Consider the following 17810-nt stretch of genomic DNA (forward strand, 5'->3'; position numbering starts at 1 on the left):
GAAATAGCTCCAGAGTCAGAGGCTTCTCAGAATTCTGTTCAGTGCATACTCTCTGAATCAGTCTGAAGAATCATTTGGCCCTTTTCTTATCTCTTAAGTTCTGTTCCAAAGAGGAATACTATTCTGACATCCCTTTAAGCCCATCTCCCCCTGAGGATCAGTCCTTCCCCTCTTTTGTTCAGAAAATGGCTGAGGCCATTTCTTTAGAGTTGCAGGTTGAGCCCAGGAGGCCTGCTCATGGCCTTCTCAAATACAAGGATAACCCCAGAGAGCTGAAGGCAAACTTTGTCCACTAAGAAAACCTTTTCTAACCATACTTTCCCTGTCTGCAGTTTGAGGCGTGTGTATTCATTTGTACCATTTTTAAGTGTACTAAATGAAGCACTATATTAGTCCCCTACTTCACAAATAAAACCCTACTAATGTGACAACAAAAAAAAAAGAACATGTAGTCTCATATGCAAAATTATTCAGAGTAGTTAAATCACAAGCAGATTGTGATACATTACAGGAGGACCTTGCAAGACTGGAAGATTGAGCATCCAAATGGCAGATGAAATTTAATGTGGACAAGTGCAAGGTGTTGTATATACGGAAAAATAACCCTTGCTTAGTTACACGATGTTAGGTTCCATATTAGGAACTACTACCCAGAAAAAGATCTAAGCGTCATAGTGGATGATACTTTGAAATCGTCAGCTCAGTGTGCTGCAGCAGTCAAAAAAGCAAACAGAATGTTAGGAATTATTAGGAAGGGAATGGTTAATAAAACGGAAAATGTCATATTGCCTCTCTATCGCTCCATGGTGAGACCGCACCTTGAATACTGTGTACAGTTCTGGTTGCCGCATCTCAAAAAAGATATAGTTGCGATGGAGAAGGTACAGAGAAGGGCAACCAAAATGATAAAGGGGTTTGAACAGCTCCCCTATGAGGAAAGACCAAAGAGGTTAGGGCTGTTCAGCTTGGAGAAGAGACGGCTGAGGGGGGATATGATAGAGGTTTTTAAGATCATGAGAGGTCTTGAACGAGTAGATGTGAATCGGTTATTTACATTTTCGGATAATAGAAGGGCCAGGGGGCATTCCATGAAATTAGCAAGTAACACATTTAAGACTAATTGGAGAAAATTCTTTTTCACTCAATGCACAATTAAGCTCTGGAATTTGTTGCCAGAGGACGTGGTTAGTGCAGTTAGGGACAGATTTTCAAAGGCTTACGCGCGTAACCCCGAAAACCTGCTCCTGCGCGCGCCAAGCCTATTTTGCATAGGCTCGGCAATGCCCGCAAGCCCCGGGACATGCGTATGTCCCGGGGCTTTGAAAAAGGGGCGGGAACGGGGCAGGGTGCCGGTCTGGGGGTGGACCCGAGTCCTCCGGCACAGTAGCCGTGCCGGGAGATGGTGTAACTCCTGAAATAAAGTTGGGGGGGGGATTTAGGTATGCTGGCGGGTGGGTTAGATAGGGGAAGGGAGGGGAAGGTGGGGGGGGAGCGTAAGGAAAGTTCCCTCCGAGGCCACTCCGATTTCAGAGCGGTCTCGGAGGGAACGGGGAAAGCCATCAGGACTCCCCTAGGGCTCGGCGCGCGCAAGGTGCGCCGCATGTTATAAAATTGGGCGTACTTTTGTGCGCTCCGGGTAGTGCGCACAAATGTAGGCCATGTGCGCAGGTTATAAAATCTGCCCCTTAGTGTAGCTGGGTTCAAAAAAGGTTTGGATAAGTTCTTGGAGGAGAAGTCCATTAACTGCTATTAATCAAGTTTACTTAGGGAATAGCCACTGCTATTAATTGCATCAGTAGCATGGGATCTTCTTAGTGTTTGGGGTAATTGCCAGGTTCTTGTGGCCTGGTTTTGGCCTCTGTTGGAAACAGGATGCTGGGCTTGATGGACCCTTGGTCTGACCCAGCATGGCAATTTCTTATGTTCTTAAAACAGGAAGATACCATGGTAGTGAGCTCACTAGTCATTTCCAGGGTATTTCCTAACCTGCAGTACATTTATTGTGAGCAAAATGTATCACAAGGTGAGCATATGTCTTAGGCTGCCCCCTAACACACACTTTCCAGTTCCTCCCCAAGTCAAATCTCCTTCTCTGATGCCACTTCCTCTGCTTTCCACCTAAAATCCTACACACACCTTCCCACATACCAGCCAGCAAGAGGAGGTAATCTTTGAAAATAATAAGTTTAGTACATAGGCCCCTTATTACATCAGTTACTTCCCATCACCATTATGCACTCCTCTTTTTCCTCTGTCCTTTTTTCATACCCACAACTGCACTGCTTTTGTCACAGAATAGTCAACAACAGTTTTTGCAGCTGAAAGAGTGAGCTCTCTTGGGATAGGGAAATACCTGCAGTACTTGAATGTATTCGCTTTGAAGAGCCGAAAAGCGGGACATAAAAATCAAATAAATAAATAGATGCCGAAAATATTCCCTCTTCAGTGTTTTAAAACTCCTTGAGAAATAGTATGTCAGTTTTGATGTTGAGCCTGATTCATGGTCTCCTACATGAAAACAGCGAGGACAATCTTACTTACCTACACTGTAATCTAAACAGTGAGGTCCAAAATGAAGCAGTTGGGAGGATGTAAAATTTTAAACAACTCAGTGGCGTCCCATTGTTTGACTGTAATAGTGTTATGGCAGCTTTGGTATGCTAACTACCTCTCTTTAGATGGATGTTTAGACTAATGTAGCCAGATCTCTCCTAAATATAATTTTGCTAAATTCAAGGACACTTTATGGAGAAATATATTTTTTAAACTAACGTTTCAAATTTATATTAGTGACATGAACATACAATACTATACAGAAATGCCCTAATGCAAAATTACTATGTTTATGTGATCTATTTTAAGAGATTCTTAATTACAATCAGGCGGCCAAGAATGCAGATTTGCCAATTCACTACATAATTTTTACAAATCTGGCAAAAGTGGTGTTGTTGCTGAGTCTTGTCACAGAGAAACTAATAAAAGAGCGAGAAGTGTGAAAAAAATATCAAGTTACAGTAAGAGAAATATAAACATACTTTGCTACATCCCATTTTTAATACATTAGTTATTTTAATATATTTTGCAGCTTCAGCTCTTACGGGACAATCGAACAGAAAGAGGGCACAAGAAAAACTCTGTGAAAACAGCCAGCAGGTAAGATATAATCTAGAAAAAATGTTTATAAGAGACTACTATCTTCCAAAACTTCAAAATATTTCCCAGTTATGACTTCTATGTACTTTATTTTATTTGATTTATTTCTTCATAATACATTTTTGAATACTCACTTTAAAGTTTGCTTTTCTTTGTTACCTGACCTTTGTGTCATTGCCCTGGCAGTGCCTTTTTAGATTGCCATGATATACCAAACACTTGGTCCTATATATGCCTCTGTATTAAACTGATTCTCGACTCTCCTTCTTTTCTGTGAATCACTCAGTTTCTCTTTATTAGTCCTGAGGGAATTCTGTGCTACTCTGGAGGGCAGAATTTGTGCAGAATTCCCCTCCTATGCAGCTGCGTACAAATTCCATTTTCTGCACAGTTTGCCAGGCCCCCACGTACTGCGAGTGGAGCCCATCCCACTCACGGCAAAGATGAAGCAGGCCCCAGCATGCTGCGAGTGGAGTCTGTCCCGTTCATGGCGAAGATGGAGCAGGCCCCAGTGAGAGAGAGAGTGTGTGTGTGTGTAAGACTGTGAGCCTGAGGGGTGAGAGAGCATGTGTAAGGATGAGTGGCTGTGGGTGCCAGAGCAAGTGAGCCTATGTGAGGAGGTTTTAAAGGATTGTGTATGTGTCTGAAAGATTGGGAGCTGGTGTGTGTGAAAAAGGGATTATGTGTATGTGAGGGTGCTTGCTTGTTTGTAGGAGAGGAAGCCAGGGTGAGGGGTGTGTGTGTAAGAAAGAGAGCCTGTGTGAAGGGCCATGTGTGAGAGAGAGGGAGTCTATGTGTAGGTGGACTGTGAGCGAGAGAGGGAGCCAGTGTGCAGGGTAGTGTGAGAGAGAGACATAGAGTGTGTGAGAGTGTATGTGTGAGAGAGAAAGGGAGCTGTGTGGGTGTGTGCAAAAGAGAGAGAGCCTATATGAGGGTGTATGTGTGAGAGAGAAATAAAGGGAGTCTGTATGAGGGGGGGGGTGTGAGTGAGAGAGAGAGGGAGAGTCTGTATGAGGGGTGTATGTGCAAAAGAGAGAGAAGGGAGCCTGTATGAAGGATGTATGTGTGTGTGCACGAGAGGGAGAGAGGAGCCTATATGAGGGGGTGTGTGTGTGTGCACTAGAGAGAGGGACAGAGGGAGCCTGTATGAGGGGCAGTACTGAGAGAGGAGTCAAACTCTGGGAGTGGAGATAGAGTGGAAAAGGATTAAGTCTAGAGGGGGAGGGGAGAGAGATAGTGGCAGGGGAGGAGTTGGGGCCTGAGAGGGCAAAGTGAAAGGAGACTGACCTGGAGAGTAGGGAGAGAGGGTGGAAGAGACTCTTACAGTGAACTTCTAGGGAAATTCTGCTCAAAATATTTAAAACTCTGCATCCTTAAGTAATAACATTTTTCTTTATTGCATTTTAAATTAATTACTTATATATTGTAAAAATAGGACAATATATAAGTATGCTGAATTTTGCTGAATTTTAAGTTTGCGTGCAGAATTTTACATTTTTTTGTGCAGAATTCACCAGGAGTATCTTTATTGACTTCAGTTGCCACGCTGAAAATCCATCTTTTCAAGCTCCTAACTCTTACTTCTTTAGCAGATGTTGTATTCTACCCAGTTTTGTGTATATGGCTATTTTATTAACATTGTCTTCCATAAAAAGTGCAATGCATCTGATTTATCCATCTTTTTCTAGTCTTGGCTATTCCATTTTTCCTTTTAAATCTTCTTCCTGCTTCTCCTATCAACCCTTTCATTAACTCTGTGTCCATAACCTTTTTGAATTTTCTTCCTTTGCTAACTCTTGCCTCACTACTAGATCAGGATCTGAGAGTGCAGAACATGATAATGCTATAGATGAAGATTACAATTTCTCTATTCTTTACAGGCAGCACTTCTACTTACGTCCTTCTCCCCAATATGGTCAAAAAATATGCATCTCTTTCTCCTTCCATAGCACTATAAACCATTCTCAGATCATTATTTGATTTACTCTAGTCTTCTCTCTACCCTCCACATCTTATGTGTGCCTCTTTGCACTCATTTTTGAATGCAGCAGCATTCAATATAATTTCCAGATTATATATATGTGTATATATATGTGTGTGTGTATATGTATGTATATATCCACATTCTCTCCATTGGCTACCCTTCCCATCCGCTTCTTCAATAAATTAAACTAGTTAAATTTAAATAGACCTTTTCTTAACCCTTGTAATGAAAGCATGCATGCTAATGTATGTTTAAAAACTTTATACTTTTTCCTATAAAAAAATTTTTTAGCAGTGGTTTACATTAAAGAAAGCATCAATCATAACATTCACAGTACAAAATAAATAGAATAAAATCCTCTCTTGATAAGCAGAGCTCTCTAAGCTCATAGAGATTTTGCTCTATTGAGCATATCCAGGAATTCCCATGCGGACGTTGCCCTCGTGAGCCCCCTCAGTCTTTTTTCATCTGAGCTTCAGCATGGATGTGCACCTTATCTCTTACCTTTTTCTTAATATTATCTCTTGGTATCTTCGGTATTTCAAAGATTTTTTTTCAATTTATGCATTGCCTTGCTGACTCGACTATCCCTCAGGTAGCACTTTTAAGTGCTATATAAAAAAAACAAATTGTCTTCACAGGATGTCTGGTACCAAGACACTGTTAGAGGCTTCAAGGACTGTGTATGTGGCAGGAAAATGTCCATTATAGATGGGCATATCATCTGCTACCGTTGCCTGGGACCAAATCACAATTGGGCAAATTGTTACCACTGTGGTCACATGTCTTTGTGCTCCCAAAAGACCAGGACATGAAAGATTGAGAACTACGCAAGTCTACAAAGAGCCGCAACTGGTCCTCCTGGAGCGGAGCCTTGTCATTTTCCCCAGGTATCGAGTTGAGCAGTAGTTCTTTGAAAATCCCTCCCGCTTCATGGAAACAGGTCGAGTCCTCCGGATCAAGTAAATATAACAAGCCACTGAGTTTGGGTCCTATGAAAAAGAAGTGTCGCTTTTCGCAGCCAGGAGCACAATTGCACCGACAAACTATCTAGTCTCAGTGCCATCAGTGCATCATTCACCACTGCATAGAGCACTGGCACCATTGGTGCTGTCCACACATCGAGCCCAGGGAGCACTCAACACATCAAGCCCCATACAACTCAACGCAACAGTCAATGATGCCTTTGATACTCCATGTCTCTATGCCTTGTGCATTGGAGCAGGCTGCTGCATTGTCACCGCACCAGGCCATGGTGCTTCCAATGCAGCTCTTCACTAGACCTCTAGTTCCTTCTATACATTTGGAAGACTTTTCAGGAGCAAAAGGAAATATGTTTCACTTACCTTTCTTTAATCATGTTGGGAAGCAAGCCTTGAAATAAAATGCCATTGACTATATTGGAGAACCATGGTGCTAGATCTTGCTTTAGGTTGCAGATGAACTTCAGGGGAATTGGGTCAAGAGGGGATAGGGATTGCCTAATTTTCCAGAGGATATTTTCCATCTCTTGGGGAGAGATGGAATTGAATTCAGACAAGGTTATGATTTCTCTAGAGAACCTTGATTTTCCTATAGATAGAAGATGTGGTCACTAATGAAAGTGTGTAGGAGGGAGAGTTGTCATAGGATTATATGTTTAGGATTTTATCTGTGACGAATTTAGCAAAGTCTTCTGTAATGAGTCCCTCTGTAGTGGTGGATATGGCTTGAGAAAAGGGTTTGAAGAATTTCTGTACTAGTTCAAATGTCTCATAGAGAGTTCTAGTTGTTTGGAGATGTAGTTCTTTTTTGACTGATGAATAGCTAGTTTATATTTTTTGCCTACCCATTTAGAAAGTTCATATCTGTTTTATGTTTTTGCCAAGCTTGCTTTAGTTTTTTCTGGATTGTTGCTTTAGGAGGAGGAACCCTCTTAGAACCATGAGGAGTTTCTAGTGCATTTAGTTGACCTGGATTTCAATGATGCCAGAGTATTCATTGCTGAAGTAAATTCATTATTCCATTGTTGGACTAGGGTATCATGTGGGTCAGAGGTTGTTAGCATTTCAGGTATATTGTTTTATGTTTTCAAAAGGTTCCTGGATGGAAGTTTGAGTTGGGGGATCCATATGGGTTTGCTTTGGGATGGGAATGGTGGCTTTTAACCAGGTAGTAGTCCACTGTTATCATATTGGGGGTCAACAAGTTTGAATAAGAATCTATTGTGAGAGAAATTCAAGATGAACGCTTGTTATTTGATTCTACCTTTCATCCAGGCACAGGAGTGGATATGTGCCCTGGATCTGAAAGATGTTTATGCTGACATTACCATCCAATCCTCTCATGGGTATTATCTACGCTTTGTGGTGAAATTCTTTCACTACCCGTATTGGGTGCTCCCCTTCAGTCTGTCAGCATTTTGGAGGGTCTTTACCAAATGCCTAGCTGTAGTAGCAGCACATCTCTGTTGTCAGGGCATCCATGTCTTTGCTTACCTGAACTGACCTTTCTGCAAAATTCAATTCAGCTCCCACAATCACTAGGGTTCCTAGTGAATTTAAAAAAAAATTGACTCTGATTCTATCTCAGAAAATCAAATTGTAATGTCGAAAGGAATGGTGGACCCTTAGTACTGCAGTGCAGTTGGCGCAGCCTAGTGAGCAAGCCTGATAGGCTCACCCTAGCAGTTGGTGGAGGAGCCCTGTGGTGAGACCAGCTGCAGCTTTGCCTATACCAGCTACTTTCCCCACAGGTTGAGCCATTGGGTTCTGGCAGCTGGCAGGTCTTACATGGGTTGCTAGGGCAATCCAGAGATGAGGTCCAAGGCCAGATCCTCACCATAGTTCGTCAGGGGTACCGTCTCAATTTCAGAAGGATTCCAGAGAACTCACCCCCATGTCCACCGTGGGGTTTGTCTGCCCAGCAGATTATACTTCGGACAGAACTATGTGCCCTTCTCATGGCAGGAGTGGTGGAGTCCGTTCCTCACCCTCAGTAGGGCCGGAGGTTCGATTCAAGGTATTTCCTCATACCGAAGAGAACTGGGGGTTTGCGCCCCATTCTCGACCTCAGGGCATTGAACACATTTCTCGCAACAGAAATGTTCAAGATGGTTTCTCTGGGCACCTTGATTCCCCTCCTCAAAAGAGGAGACTGGCTCTGCTTCCTCAATCTCAAGAATGCCTACACCCAAATTGCCATCTTCCCCAGGCACAGAAAGTATCTGCACTTCGTAGTAGGACAGGCTCACTACTAAAACGGGGTACTGCCTTTTGGTTTGGCTTCAGTCCCTCAAGTCTTCACCAAGTGCCAGTCACTGGTGGCCACGCATCTCAGACGCCGTGCAGTGCACATCTTCCCGTACCTAAATGACTGATTAATCAAAAGCGACTCATGCATGAGGGCAATGGACTCTTTAACCCTGATAATGCAGATGCTGTAGTCCTTGGGTTTTGTTATCAACTACCCAAAATCTCACCTCTGCCCATCTCCCCGGCTGGACTTCATAGGAGCCAAGCTGGACACGGTGCAGGCAAAAGCTTTGTTGGTGACTTTTGTGCACAGCAGTTGGAATATAAATGCCCACCTTCTGCTTCGCTTGTTGGGCCACATGACAGCCTTGGTCCATGTTACTCCGCCAGCTCGTCTTTGCATGCGCAGAGCGCAATGGACGTTGCAGTCCCAATGGCAGCAGGCATGCCCAGGACCTTGAGGCCCGCGTCTTCGTCACACCACCTCTGAGGATCTCTCTGTCCTGGTGGGAGAGTCTCTCCAATTTGGAGCAGGGGATCCCCTTCCAAGCTGCCCTGCCCCAAGTAGTCCTTACTACCAATGCCTCTCATCAGGTTTGGGGAGCCCATGTGGACGGCCTTCGCACAGAAGGCCACTGGACTGCTCAGGAAGCTCTCTGCCAGATAAACTCCTAGAGCTTCGGGCGATTCGGCACACCCTCTGGGCATTCTGGGACCAGTTGTCACACACGGAAGTCCTTATTCGGACGGACAACCAAGTCGCGATGTGGTATATCAACAAACGGGGAGGCACAGGATCATTCCTCCTCTGTCAGGAGGTGGTGCAGCTCTGGGCCTGGACCCTGTCGCAGGGGGATGTCGCTACAGGTGACCTACCTACCCAGGGCTAGGAATGTGCTGGCGGATTGTCTAAGCCGCTCTTTTCAGCCACACAAGTGGTCGCTGTATCTAGTGGCAGCCCGGATTTTCTATTGGTGGGGAACCCCAGATGTAGACCTTTTCGCTTCCCCATACAACTGCAAGGTGAGAAATTTTTGCTCCTTGTTCACATGGGACGGTCATCTGGCCTCCAACGCCTTCTTCCTTCACTGGGGGAAAGGCCTCCTCTCCCGCTCCTCTTGGACTCTTCTAAAACGTCAACAGGACCAGGGGACCATGATACTTGTGGCGTCCTACTGGCCCCGGCAGTTCTGGTTCACTCTTCTTTGGGATCTGTCTATCAGGGATCCCATCAGACTGGGGACCTCGCCCAGTCTGATCACTCAGAACTAGGGTGCGTTGCGCCATCCAAACCTCAGGGTATTGGCCTTGACGGCGTGGATGTTGAGAGCTTAGTCCTTCAACCCCTGCACCTCTCGGAAAATGTCTCTCAGGTACTGGTGGCTTCTAGAAAGCCTTCCACCAGGAAGTCTTATAGATCAAAATGGAAGAGGTTCTCCACCTGGTGTGAGGGGCATGTTTAGATCCATTCACATGCCCCCTCCCTAAGTTCTTGGATTATTTGTGGCACCTTTCTGAGTCTGAGCTTTAGACCAGCTCAGTCAGGGTTCACCTCAGTGCCGTTGGTGCGTACCATCGGAGTGTCGCTGGCGCTCCCATCTGGGTACAGCCTTTAGTGGGTCACTTTATGAGGGGTCTGATTCAACTGAGGCCCCCTCTTCGGCCTCCTATTGTGTACTGGGACCTCAACATTGTCCTAGCGTGGCTCATGTGTCCTCCCTTCCAGCCTCTATGCTCCTGCGACTCGAAGTTCCTCACCTGGAAGATTATATTCCTAGTGACGATCACTTCGGCTCATAGAGTCAGTGAGCTTCAGGCCTTGGTCACGTACCCGCTGTACACAAAGCTTTTCATGATTGCGTGGTCTTGCATACACACCCCAAGTTCCTGCCTAAGGTTGTGACTGACTTTCCCATCAATCAGTCCATTGTCTTGCCCACCTTCTTTCTGAGATCTCATTCCCACCCGTGGGAACGGGCTCTTCATACTTTGGTTTGCAAAAGGGCTTTGGCTTTCTGTTTGGAACGAACAGCAGCTTACAGGCAACCCACTCAGCTCTTTGTATCTTTTGACAACAAGAGGCTGGGCTTTGCAGTGGGTAAACAGACTCTATCTAATTGGCTGGCGGACTTCATCGCCTTCTGTTATGCACAAGTGGGCCTTCAGCTTGGAGGCCGAGTCAAAGCTCATTCTGTGAAGGTCATGGTGGCGTTGGTAGCACACCTGCGGGAGGTCCCCATCATAGACATTTGCCGAGCAGCGACGTGGAGTTCCGTACACACATTTGCTGCCCACTACTGTTTGGACAAGGATGGTCGATAGGGCAGTGCCTTCAGCCAAACTGTCCTCCGCAGCCTCTTCCAGGTTTAGACCCAACTCTTCTTATCTAAGGCCCTTGTTTGGAACCAGGCCGTTTCCCTGCTAACCAACCAGCCACAACTAAGACTGTTGGTCTTAGTTGTGGCTGGGAGCAGCCTGGAGCTTGATATTCATCCATCTGTGAGGACTACCATCCTGCTAGTCCTAGGAGAAAGCGCAGTTGCTTACATGTAACAGGTGTTCTCCTAGGACAGCAGGATGTTAGACCTCAGGAAACTCACCCGCCACCCCGTGGAGTCGTCATGCGTTTTGTTGTTTTCTTTTTTTCACTCGTATTTTTTGGTATGTACGAGACTGAAGGAGAACTTCGCATGGACTCACGGATAGTGGCATGCAGGGTATGCTCAGTGTGCCAGTCAAAGCTTCTAGAAACTTTGACAAAAGTTTTCTGTGCTGAGCTGCATCTGATGAAATTGTGAACCGTAGAGATGGACTTTGTCTAATCAACGGTATATAAAAACTGTTTAAATAAATAAAATGTCACCCATCTGTAAGGACCCATCTGTAAGGACTGCAGAGCGCAGTTGCTTACCTGTTACAGGTAAGCCACTGCACTATGCACAGTCTGACTTCTTGGGGTTTGCACCAAACAGAGTAGGGGCTCTATTTGATGTTTGTGTGTGTGTGGAGTAGTACGCTGCTAGTGTGTAACTTGTGTAGGAATCTATAGCAGTCCAATTTGTTCTGTTTTCCCAGTTGGAGTTGTATTGGTGTTCTAGTGCCCAGTGAGATATTTACAGTTCTGCCTTTTTATAGGTAGGACTCAAATAGCAGCAGCTCTCAGTGCTGTTCTGGTATGGCATGTTTGCTATAGGTTGTGAATATGTTTTTTGCAGAGTTTTGTATTTCATAATGTGCGTGGTAGTGGAGGGAAGTTATGTTGTTGTTACTAAGATGACACCAGAATTAGAACATGTATTTAAAACTTAATATTTAAGAGTATGGGGTAATTTTTAAACTGCTCGCATTGATGTAAAATCTACGGGTACGTTTTACTCGCATACTTTACACTGATTTTCAAAAGAAAAGTATGTGTGTACTAAGCTTTTGAAAATTATTTCACTCAGAATACATGCTCACACTTTCACCTGAAAATTAAAAGATAATGTGTTAAAGTGCAAACTCCAGTCCAACCCCGCCCCTGAGAACGCTTAAATTTACCCCCCCCCCCCCCATAAGGCAGACAACTTTGTAAAAGGCCATATCTGTGATTTAAGTACTGCATTTCCCCCAGAAATGGTTTTGAAAATACTCTCATGATATCCAGTAGTGTGTGTTTACAGGATTGTTCTTGGGGGAGGAGATTGTGATCGGTGATTTAGTTATCAAAATCTTGGGTAGGGGCTCTATGCATCTGAGCCCACATTCTTTTAAGTACCCTACCAGCAATGCCTCTGTCTGTATCTCTCACCTTCCCAGTTTCCTCCTCACATTCTGCAGCCTGATTTCCATCAGGAGAGTGAGCTTGAGGTGCAGCAAGCTCAGTGCTTCTCTGACCTGCTCTTGCTGCCACTGGTGCCTCTACCATTCGGTTCACAGCTGTTTGAACCACACAAAGCACTATAAAGATCTGCAGCACACTATATGGATTAGAGACGTGCCAGGCCTACTGGCACCAGCTGAGCTGGGATCAGGCTGCCCGGTGTGGGGGGCCCATAATGAAGACTTTCAGTGAGGCCAGAGTGACCATTGATCCGCCAATGGCTAGCGTAGTTTAAAAGAGCAAGGCATGAGATTTTCAAGCTAGGTTTCACTGAGATGTTTTTATTAGAGATGTGAATCGGAACTGAAATCCGAACCGATTCTGGTTCCGATTCACATCTCTAGTTTTTATGTTTTGGGATAGAAATATTACCTTCATTTGATAAATACTTATCTGTGGAAAACATAGAAATATAGACCTTGATAGCAGATAAATATCATATGACCTATCCATGTCTCCTGCTCAGTTTTGTTTTGTGTTTTTTGCTTAATTTTTATTCTCTAGCAGTTCTTCCCCTCCCCTTCTCAGAGATCCTCTGTGCTTTCTCCATGCTCTCTCAAATTCTGATACTGGCCTTGTCTCCACTACTTTCACAGGTAGGCAAATGCATGCATCCACCACCCTTTCTGTAAAGGAATATTTCCTTATATTACTCCTGAGTCTACCTCCTATCACCATCATCCCATGACCCCTTGTTAGAGTCTCCTTTCCATTGGCATAACTGTGGGTTTCCAGCCCCCCAGGAGCCAATGCTTCCATTTTCATTCACCCCCTCCACCTTCTCGTTGCTATACTTTGTCACAGAAAATTGCAATAATGCAACACAAAAGGGAACTTTAGGAATGTTCCACCTCTGGCCTTTTGGGGGGAGTAGGAACATTTTTATCTGAATGTTTCAATTTTTTCCTAGGCCTTCACATGTTACTGTGGCGTCGTCATATCATACTGTCTTACCCCTCATGCCGATGTAATGCATTGAAGCATGGGGGCAAATGGCCACAGAATGTGTCTATTGTGAAGCAGCGGGAAGGGCCACATTGACAATGCGAGCCATTCAAGGGAATGAGGTTTTTGGCCAGCTGCTGGACAGGAAAACAGTAGCACGGTGAAAGTTAACTAGTTATGACCTGCAGAACAAAAGGAAATCAGGGAAAGTCAGGGGGGCATGATGGCAGAGGAGGACTCAGCAAAGAAGCATCAGCTCACACAGGTGGCAGGGAGAGGGAGCTGTCGGGTGGTTTTATCATGAGGCAGGGTGAGGCGGTTGGCTAAAAGGGCAAAGTTTTGGGAGCAGTAAAAAGTGCCCCCCCCCCCCCCAAAAAAAAAAACCAAAACACTTCCTTGGCGGCTACCTCACCTTTATGAAGATTGGGGCTAAAGTGGAGTCAATCTGCCATGATTTGAAGATCAAAGGCCCTGTGGGGCCACGGTGAAGCCCCACAGGCTGAACAGTGAGGCCTAGTAGGGCCATGGCAGAGCCCGTCCTGCAGCAGCCGAAGAAGAGAGGTCTAAGAGAACGTTTTGCCTGTAAGAGAGTAAGAGCGTGTGTGTGTGTGTTATGAGAGAACTTTTATGCATGTGTGTGTGTGTGTGTTATGAGAGAACTTTTATGCATGTGTGTGTGTGTTGAGACAGCCTGTGTGAGTGTGTTTTTGAGAGAGAGAGGTTGTGAGTGAGTATCTGGATGCATGTGTGTGAGAGAACCTGTGTGCATGTCTGTATGTGTGTGAGAGAGAGAGGGTGTGAATGAGTGCCTGTGTGCATGAATGTGATCTGAACAAAATACAACACACACAAACCACCACCATTTACACATTTCTCACTTCTCCAGAGGGCAATGCTGGAGAAGTGTGGGAGGCAGGTGGTAGAGCTCCTGAGTAGGGTTGCTAGCTTCGTAGAAATATTAACACTGTCTGCCTCTCCTCTGTGAACTCTGACCCCTGCTTTCCACCTTCTGCAGCATTTCAAATTACTGAAAGGGCCAGACTCCAAAGGGGATTCCCCCTTGGACCGTTTGATGATTTGGCCTGTGCCATGCCTTAGGGGATGCTATCTCATCCCTCAGGTAGCAGATTGCCTTGCACCATGCCTGGGAGCAGTGTCACTTAAGCAGCCACATGGATGACCCCAGCCCTATGCTGTCTCTATCCAAGCCTGACCCCAGCATGCTCCTCCTCCCTCCCTTCCTCCCTGATCCTAGCACTCTCCTCCTGGCTAGGCATGGCACACAGGGCTTGTGCAAGAATGTCATTCAACAGAGAACAGCCTTCTGCTTTCTTCTCCAGTCCCTCCCCTCCCAGACAGCAATCAGGGAACAGGAGGGGGGAAGTGGTGAGGCTGAGGTTGGAGCAGACCGAATAGATAAGAGAAGAACCACTTTGCTCCCTAATCTAGCCCCTCTGCCTGTTGCTCCTCCCTACCTTTCTGTTTCCTGAAAAGGGGGTGGAGGGGGGGGCTGAGTTTGAAGTAGACCAGGCAGAGCTCCCTAATCCATCCTTTCCTCCTGTTCTTTCTCCCCCTCCAGGTAGTCTGCAGGGAATGGGAGGGAAGGGGTGATATTTCACAGGTATGTACATACTCTGAGCAGTAGGAGCATTTATTATTGGTGGTGACACTTCCCACAGCCTGACTCCCAGGAAGGGGGTCTCATGACTTTCTGTCCCTCTTCAGTACACCACTGCTCCTTTCTAGTGAAAGAAACCCACTCCTGTGCATTTATTCCTTGGAGATATTTAAATGTCTCTATTATATCTCCCCTTTCCCACTAGGGCATTTATTTTAAGTCTGTTCCTCTATGGTTTATTATGAAGACTTTTGACCATTTTAGTATCCACCCTCTGGACCGACTTTATTCAGTTTATATCTTTTTTAAAAGTGCAGTCTCCAGAATTGTACAGTACTCCAAGTAAGGTCTCACTAGAGACTTATGCAGATACAATACAATTACCCTGTCCTACTGACTATTCCTTTTCCTCTACACCCAACTATCCTTCTGGCTTTTGCCATTACCTTGTCTACCTTTTTGACCATGCTAAGATCATCAGATATGATCAACCCCAGATTCTGGTATTATTTTGTGAACAGAACTTCAACCCTTATATTATTGTACAACGTCCTGGTTTTTGTAACTCCAAAATGCATGATTCTGCATTTTTTAGCATTAAATCTTAGCTGTCATACTTTTAGACCATTCTTCAAACTTCATTAGATCCCTCCTTATGTTTTCCATATTTTCCAGGGTAATCTACCCTGTTGCATATTTTGGTATCATCCACTAAAAGGTGAACTTTTTCCTGAAACTCTTCTGCAGTATTACTGATTTGTTTCGGTGTTCATGTTCCAACAAGTGGACTAACATTTGTTAGCTTCATGCCTTGAGCTGCTCAATTGTGTCCCTCTTCCAGATGTATATAATTTTTTATTTATTTATCTATTTATAAACTTTTCTATACCGATGCTCATGAAAAGACATATCGCACCGGTTTACATATAACTCAAGGTCGAAAAATAAATCGAACAAGGTGAAATTAACAGGATTAGAACTTTAAGAAACTGACAGGGTAGTCAAGAAAATTAACGGAGGGGGAAAGTAGACAAAAACCTATGTACAGAAGAACATTTAAAACTGTAATTAGGATGTGAAATCTGGGATATAGGGTCTGGGGCTTAGCTTCAGTTCTTTAGGGAAACGCTTGGCTAAAGAGCCACGTCTTAAGCTTTTTCTTGAGCGTCCGATGGCAGGGTTCTTGGTGGAGGTCCGGTGGTAGAGCATTCCATTGTGCGGGACCAGCGGTGGAGAGGGCGCGTTTTCTAAGAGGATTTGGCCGGTAATGATATCAGAGGGATGTATTATATATCTTATAAAGGAGAATGAGAACACAAGATACTTTAATGATAACATATATTTTGCAGCAAAAAAAAAAGCTGAAAGGCTTGTATGTTGCAAAACTTAGTAATATGGAAAAAGCGATCAATGCAGAGCAAAGTCTGAGTTTTTCAGTTCTGAATGCAAATGTTTGTATTTGCACCAGCACTCATATATCTTAGGTACTCACTTAAGAGTATATTTATAAAACCATGTCACACAGTAATGCTTATTTACTGTAGCTACCATTCTTTGTGATAGGGGCCTATATACTAATAATGGGACCGATGCAAAAAACGTGTGCTGAAAGTGGGCGCTGAATACACAGCACCCGCTTTCAAAACGCACCCCCAGGCACCTCTAAATTAGGGCTCACGCTGTCGAGGAGGCGCTAGGGGCGATTACGCACCCCTAGTGCCTCCTTGACAGCGTGCGCGGGAGAGAGGTCCGCTGTTGGTGTCTGTCTGCCAGTTAAAAAAAACGGACGCTGAATTTATCAGCATCCCGTTTTCCTAATCAGCGCACATGCAGGGGTTAGGAAAATGGACACTGATAAATTCAGCATCCATTCTCCCAACCTGACTACTGGCACCAGAAGGAGTGTATAAAATCAATATTAAAGTGTTGGGCACTTAATATTAATTTATTCACTCCTTCACTTATTGCCCATTGGTCCCTTTACTGTCACATGTCAGTGAAAGGACCAATCTCCTTTCAGAAGGCTGTCCTGAAAGGGGATTGGCCCTTTCACTGACAAATGTGAGTGAAAAGGACCAATGGGCAATAAGTGAAGGAGTGAATAAAATTAATATTTCCTAGCGTGTAGCCAGATGGGTTCAGGACTAATGGGTATATTGCTCTTCTGCTAGCAGATGGGAGATGGAGTCAGATTTCAAAGCTGACGTCACTCTAGATATACCCCTGCAGTAACCTCAGCTCTTCAGTATCTCTCTGTCTCCTAGCAGATGCGGACACTATCCCACACACTAGAATAGTGTTAAGAATTACAGCAAAGAAGAAACAAAATTTACATTAAAGAAGATTGAGCCCTGCTCTCCTGCGGTGATACCTAAGGGGCCCTCCCCCAGTCGAGAAACGCTGAATTAACCAGCGTCCATTTTCGAAAACCCCTGCCAGTGCTTTTTTAAACTTTTTTTTTTAATTATTTTTTTAAAATTGTTCCTCCCACTTAATATCCCAAGGATATCCTACTGGAGGCAGTACAGAAAAGCAGTTTTTTCTGCTTTTCTGTGCTAGTTTTAGTAGCGCTCAGCAATTAATGCCTGCTCCGAGCAGGCGTTAATTTCTGATGACTAAAATGTGTGTCCTAGACACACAATTTTTTTTTTTTTTGCATAGGGAGTGAGTAGCTAATAGCCTCATTCGCATGCATTTCCATGTGATGAGCGCTATTAGTTTCACTCCGCGTTGGACGTGTGTTATAGAGGCGCTAATCCCCTTATTTCATATGGGGATTAGTTAGCACCTCTACAACCCGCGTCCAACTGCAGATTATACGCTGGGCTCAGCGCACTATATTGCATTAGACTCAATGTGTGTTGTTATGCTACACAGTTTGATAAATATGTGCCTTATATTATAAGCTCTATGGGTCAGGAATTATATATATATAATTTCCAAAATAATAAATATATAAATAATTTATGGGACAGTCTTTTCACCCCAAGGCCTATATAATGCAATAAGAAGTCA

General features: G+C 44.5%; 1 protein-coding gene across 2 annotated transcripts in view; it reads left to right on the forward strand.

Annotated features, from left to right (window-relative positions):
* The window catches only part of GPATCH2 (G-patch domain containing 2), a 424518-nt gene that overhangs the window by 296052 nt on the left and 110656 nt on the right, over positions 1–17810 (forward strand). For both annotated transcript variants that reach the window (XM_029593187.1, XM_029593188.1), the window contains one exon: positions 3086–3153. In XM_029593187.1, coding sequence (XP_029449047.1) covers positions 3086–3153 — 68 coding nt within the window. The remainder of the gene's footprint in view (positions 1–3085; positions 3154–17810) is intronic.

The sequence above is a fragment of the Rhinatrema bivittatum genome, chromosome 3 (genome assembly GCF_901001135.1).
Source record: "Rhinatrema bivittatum chromosome 3, aRhiBiv1.1, whole genome shotgun sequence".
Taxonomy (NCBI): domain Eukaryota; kingdom Metazoa; phylum Chordata; class Amphibia; order Gymnophiona; family Rhinatrematidae; genus Rhinatrema; species Rhinatrema bivittatum.